The following is a 6,000-nucleotide window of genomic DNA, read 5'->3' as shown; positions in this document are numbered from 1 at the left end:
AAAAATGTTTATTTAAAAAAAAAAACTACACTGAAATATTATTTCTCCCTATCTAAATAAAAGAATTTCAAGAAAAAATAAAAATACTATTGTCAAATTAGTTCAAAATTTCCTTTAACAAGCACTATTATAGGATAATGATAGTCTACTTTTTTATCTGGAAAAGTGCCAAAAATCTCATAGATTTAACAGTATACAAGGTCCTTTGATTATTCTAACTTGTTTTACCACTGCTATTAACATATATAAAAACTAAATATAATAGACAGATTTTAACAGATTTTGCCTTTTGATATATCCAGAGAAGATCTTGACAATTTTTCTGTGCTGTGTATTTTTGAGAACAAAATGTTTTTTATGAGAATTTACATTTAAAATAAAAATGAAAGATTATACAAATGACTTTATTCAACAATCTCATTTATACACAGCTTTTGTAGGATTTGTATATTGCATAAAATTAAATCTGACTGTAGTCAAATATTAAAAATACATACCAGTCTAGACAAAAATTTACATTTTCTTATTTTAGTTGTGTTCTTTCCTCCTAGATAACCAACTCGATTTTCTTCAAACTTTATAGTAGTAAGTCTGAATGCTTCAAAAGGAAAGGTCCTTTTAGTTTGTTATTACATAAAGTCTTGAGGCATGCCTATATTTTGTGAATATTTTTCTGTATTTTCTGTATTTCTCTTCCATTTACTTAAGAATACAGAAAAATAGAAACCACTGGGAGTTTGGGTTGCTTTTTTTTTTTCTTCTTTGACACATTTCCTGGTTTGGCAGCTGAAGAGGTTACTCTAACCTCAGACTTTGTCTTTGATTTTGCTCAGACTTTCTTTGATTTCGCTTATTTATAAATTTCCATGGATTTTTTTGTGACTAGTTATTCCTCTGCAAGTAAGGTTTGGGACCTGTGCATATAGTAACTTTTTTTAAAATTCATTTACTGGTTTCTTATGACCTCTTTTTAAATTCTATATTTATTGAATTATAATTTTGTAAAAAGTGCTTTGCTGAGGAGTTCATAGATAAATAATGCAAAACCTCTGTTGCCCCTGGTTCACAGTCTCATATAGTATAGATTGAATTTTTTTGAGATTTAGCTCTATCAGTAAAATATTTCTGCTTGTGTCCAATAATGCTACTTTACTAACACGTTTTATTAGCATTAGTAACCAGTGCTTACTAACTACTAATGAAGAATGGTAAAGCGACAGCAAAGCTAGTTCTCCAGTATACCAAGTAAGCAGAAAAGAGAAGACCTACTTGAATGTTTCACAATGAACAAAAATAAAATACAGTTTTAAAAACAGTATAAAACCTATGTCAGAGAAGCAAAGACAAATATAACTTCTACATTTAAATTTTAAGGCAATGACATTTATTAACTTAGTCTTATATGAACTTTAAAAAATTATTTTAGAGTTTTGTTAATGGGAAGAAAAAAAATCACCTGGCTGCAAAGCTCTCTAATATTCAGAGGTTTAGACCTCTTGCACTTTTAAGTATCCAAAAATGATGGAAGATACATCTTCAAGTAACATAATATAGCTAGTATGCCCCTCTGCCCATTTAAGCATTTCCATAGCACTCTTAAGTCTTTAATCTGTAAAATGAGTGAATTTGTACCATCATGTAACCTTAACTTTAAGGTACACATATTAGAATATAAAGTCTATTAAAAATACAAGGATTGACATGCCTTTCATATTTCTTCAGGGTAAGCCAAGACATGGCTGAGGCTAATTGAAAGAGAACGTGGTTGAAGGCATCATACATTCATAAAATAGAAATGATCTTTGAATAGGAAAACCATGGGTAGGCAGAAGGGCTTTTATAGGTGAAAATTAATAAAATTTACAGGTAATAGTAGCAGTTTTTAAAGTGATGCATTTTCCCTAAATGATTCTAATTTAAAATCAAGCATCAACCATGTTTTTGTCTTTGAAAATTCCATAGAAAAATAGTTGTTTTTTTTAAAGTAGAAAATCATTTTATCAACTCTTTTCTACCTGTTTGTTTGTTCTTTATTGTGCAGAAGTAACTTGTTTCACTGTGTTCATTGGTATAATGTGTTCTTTGTCTCTTACCTATGTACTTAAGCAAGTAAACTCAGCTCGCCTTGAAGGAGATAACATTATGGTAAATTTCTCTTACATGCTCAACTTCCTGCATGTAAAATGGCTGAAGGTTTGTTGGCCTGTGTTTTCTACATCGTGAATAAAGTGCATTCTCTTGCTATTATCTGTATGTAAAGGTCTAAAATATTCAAAGCCATGAATTCATTAGTCTAACAAAATATATAGGGAATACTAGCTGAAGTAATATTGGAACGTAAAGAAAAGAAATTGTGGTTCTAATTGCCAAATATATTAGCTAAGCCAAATTCAGATTTTAGAATCTGAATTTATACATAAATATATTGTGCTTTTCATACCCAATAAAAGATGTTAATTTAGCTAGTACTTGGTATTTTCACTGTTGGCAAAAAAAAAATTAACAAAATTAGAGAAAGGTATAAGGTATACAAACCTACTTTGCATCTCAGTACCTTTGTTGTTTTCTTAATTTTCATCCAAACTCATTGTAGAATTTCTTGTGCAATTCCAGGCCAAGACAAACCCCAGTAGTTCAGGCATTTCTGTACTGGCAAGGCCTATAACAATATACAGTGTTAATTCACTTAAGAAAGTTGCAGAATAGTGATAGCCTTGGGCAAGAATTGAGAGTGAGAATTGTTACATAGTACTCAATGTGTATACTGAGCTTGTGGAAGTTTTCAAGATGTTAGGAAATTTTAATTTTTAACAAAATAGAAGTTCGTAATTTCTGATCATAGCCCAAAAACTTATAAATGTTAACCAGTAAAGATTTATGGAATGTTTACTGTTATACTCCTAGATACATTACTTTCATAGAAATGATAGAAATGGCATGGAACCTGCAGTACAGTTAATAATAAATTGACAGCTGATTGCTTTTATTCCATTAGCATTGACCTGCAAGCGGGGTCGGGGGAGGGGGAGCTATGAAGCCCTGGCTAAATCAAGGTGTTCCTTAGATAGCAAGAGAATGCATTCATTTATTTCCATTGTGGTATTTGTAGGTAAATAAAAAGTGTGAGACTATTTCAATCATTGGTAATTTAATACATAAATTGTAGGTTTTCTTTTAGGTAAAAATATCCTAAACACTTAGCAAGACTGTTTTCATTTATTAGGCATTTATTTTACTACTGATGTCACCTACTTATAGTAAGATGCATTTAAGTCTGGTTTTTTAAAATTCATTATATCTCTGGTTTATGGTACCCCCTCCAGGTGGCTGTATCAGTGTTCAGTGTCCATTTATCCTTGTTTTGTTTTAATTTTCTAAATTTCTACAATTTTAGACCTAAAAAAGGAATTAAAAATAATTTAGTCCAAACCTCTCATTTTACAGATAAGGAAACTAAAACTAAGAGGGGTTAAATATTCCCAATTTTAGAAAACTGATGTTCTTATTCATTTATAGAATTAGTAAAAGATTAAAAAATTGATAGTATTGATACATATTGAGGCATACATTCACAGTATATTCAGCTGTACTAATTTAGTTACCACTATTTAACCTGTTAGTGTAATTTTGGAAAAGGAGTATGCCGTTTGAATTAAATTATGTACATTTTTCTGTACTAAGATGTAGAAAATGTTAAATTCCAACCTTCTTTCATGCTCTATATTTTTCTCTAATTTTTAATGCTGGCTAGATTTGGGCAGAGGAAGTGACAAAAGTAAGTAAATTATTAAACTACAGAATTACGAAACAAGAATTTAATTGTCATTCATTCAGTAAATATTGGGCAATAACCGTGGGGCTAGTCACAGTCTTTGTTACTATATCTTACAAGATCTGCAGATGTTTATGGAAAGCTCAGGTCCATTTGGCTAGTAGTAGCTCCACAGAGCAGTAGAACAATCCTGCAGAGATGTGGTTTGCACACACTCTTGATACCTTTTATATTAAGTGGTAATCTTTACAATGCCTTGCCAGAGACCGTTTAAATACTTGGTTTATTCATATTACAATTATGTAAAATATAGTTAACACCATGTTCTTTATCGTCAGAGAATTGAATGTATCATATGTCACACAAATGCATTTTCTAGGTAACTGAAGCTTGTTCTGTCCAGCATCAAAGCTAATTTTTCTCAATTTAGTTGAAAATATTTGTAAAAAAGTATTTTACTGCATTAAATACAGGATAGCATATATTTAATTTTACTTAGGGTCTTTATTATGAATATCCATTATTATACTGTATAAAAATTGAACCTGTTGTTTGTTTTGAAAGTGTGTTGTCTTCTCCCTCAGTGTCAGACTGGCACTTTTAGAAGCTGTCCATATGACTGCTACTAGCAGTCTCTCTGCCTGTGTTGCCATTTCTAATCTTTTTTGGGCTGGGAAATCAAATAACTAAGCAAGAATTTAATAAATAAAATTATGACTTCAGCGCAGATTTGTTTCAAATCCTACTTGAGGTCTTCAGAAGCATTTTTCATTTCCTTTTTATGTTCGGGCCTACCGAAACCTGACCTCCAGAGAACAGTGCTGGGGACTGAGAGCAGGTGGTGTTTATGGTCCCTGGCTATTAATAGCTTTACAAACTTTAACTTTTTATTTTCTGACTTTGTAGGATTGCTGACTATACAGCCTGTTTCATGCATAGGTTGTGGAGCTATTAATTCCATGACTTGGAAAATCAATGTGAAATTCTTGACTTATGCGCTCATGCCCCTTTGTGGAACATTCATCAACTTAATTACGGTTTCACCGTGGCCTCTGATTTCTTCCTGAGCCTCTAGCATGGAAAGGTGGCAGAGTAACATAGAAGAGGGTATAGGTTAAACAAGAAAACCAGGGTCTCTTTCACTTTGGTTAGCATGCAGCTACACCAAAAAAAATTCTGCTTTGATTCTGCAGTCTCTACAAGTTTGGGAAATGATATAATAGGAAGAAACTCATGAAGTAAATATTTACATTATTTATATATAATGAAGAAAATTTAAGAAAATATATCAAAATGGATTTGAGGAGTTTTCATATATAATTCTCCTTCTGTCATTTTTATAGTTTAAAAATGTTTAATTTCAAAACTTCATATTCCTGGAATATTTTAAGATTTAAGCCCATAGAAAAAATAACACTGATTTAAGTTTATCATGGCAAACGCATAACCTAAATTTCTACCCAGTCCTGATATCACAAAGCAACAAATTCTTGACGTTTTTCCAAGTTACAACTAACAGAACTCATCTATTTTTCCTAACCCTCACCCAAGTTATGCTATCATATATACTCTAGATCAGGGGTCGGCAAACTGCCGCTCTTTGAATATGTTCCGTCTCAAAAGATTGCCAACCCCTGGAAGAGCCAATCCTGTCCCTCACAATAATTTTAAAATTATTTGAGAGCCATAAATATGTTTTTACAAAATCACCATTATGTGACTAATATCCTGTAAAAATTTTATAAATGAAACTATGATAGTTTTATTTTCATTTTCAGTTTTACTTCAGAGCCACATATACGTATGCAAAGAGCCGCATGTGGCTTGCAAGCCACAGTTTGCTGACCCCTGGCAGCTCTTCTGTCTCAAAAGTTTGCCGACCCCTGCTCTAGATTATTTAGCCCAGTAGCAGTAACTCTAAGCATCTTAATGGTAAATTTAAATCTGGAATGAGATCTTCTGGAGGACAGAATTAAAACCCTTTAAATATATTGCCTTTCTTTAAACCCTTTTTACCTATCTTATACGGATTTTCTTCTAAGAAAATTGATTATGCTGAACCAAACTTCAGTTAACCTCAGCCTCTCAGATTAATTATTATGATCAGTTATATTTGTCAGAAGTAGAAATGGTTTGGGACTTTTTAACTGTTTGCAACCACCCAAGACATATACTGAAACTTGTTCAAACATGAGATTTGTTTCCTTCTGTCATTTTGCCTTTTCTAA

At 31.7% G+C, this 6,000-nt stretch overlaps 1 protein-coding gene across 3 annotated transcripts in view; it reads left to right on the top strand.

Moving 5' to 3' along the window:
* Positions 1-6,000, top strand: part of SH3GLB1 (SH3 domain containing GRB2 like, endophilin B1) — a 41,620-nt gene that overhangs the window by 21,741 nt on the left and 13,879 nt on the right. The window contains exon 6 of one of the 3 annotated variants that reach the window (XM_019659921.1): positions 2,107-2,193. The exons of the other annotated variants lie outside the window; for them this stretch is intronic. Within the exon in view, the coding sequence (XP_019515466.1) occupies positions 2,107-2,193 (87 nt within the window). The remainder of the gene's footprint in view (positions 1-2,106; positions 2,194-6,000) is intronic. 3 annotated transcript variants of the gene reach the window in all.

Source organism: Hipposideros armiger, unplaced genomic scaffold (genome assembly GCF_001890085.2).
Source record: "Hipposideros armiger isolate ML-2016 unplaced genomic scaffold, ASM189008v1 scaffold_307, whole genome shotgun sequence".
NCBI classification, from domain to species: Eukaryota; Metazoa; Chordata; class Mammalia; order Chiroptera; family Hipposideridae; genus Hipposideros; species Hipposideros armiger.
The sequence above is the reverse complement of the archived record's forward strand: the minus strand, read 5'-3'. Positions and strand labels throughout refer to the sequence as shown.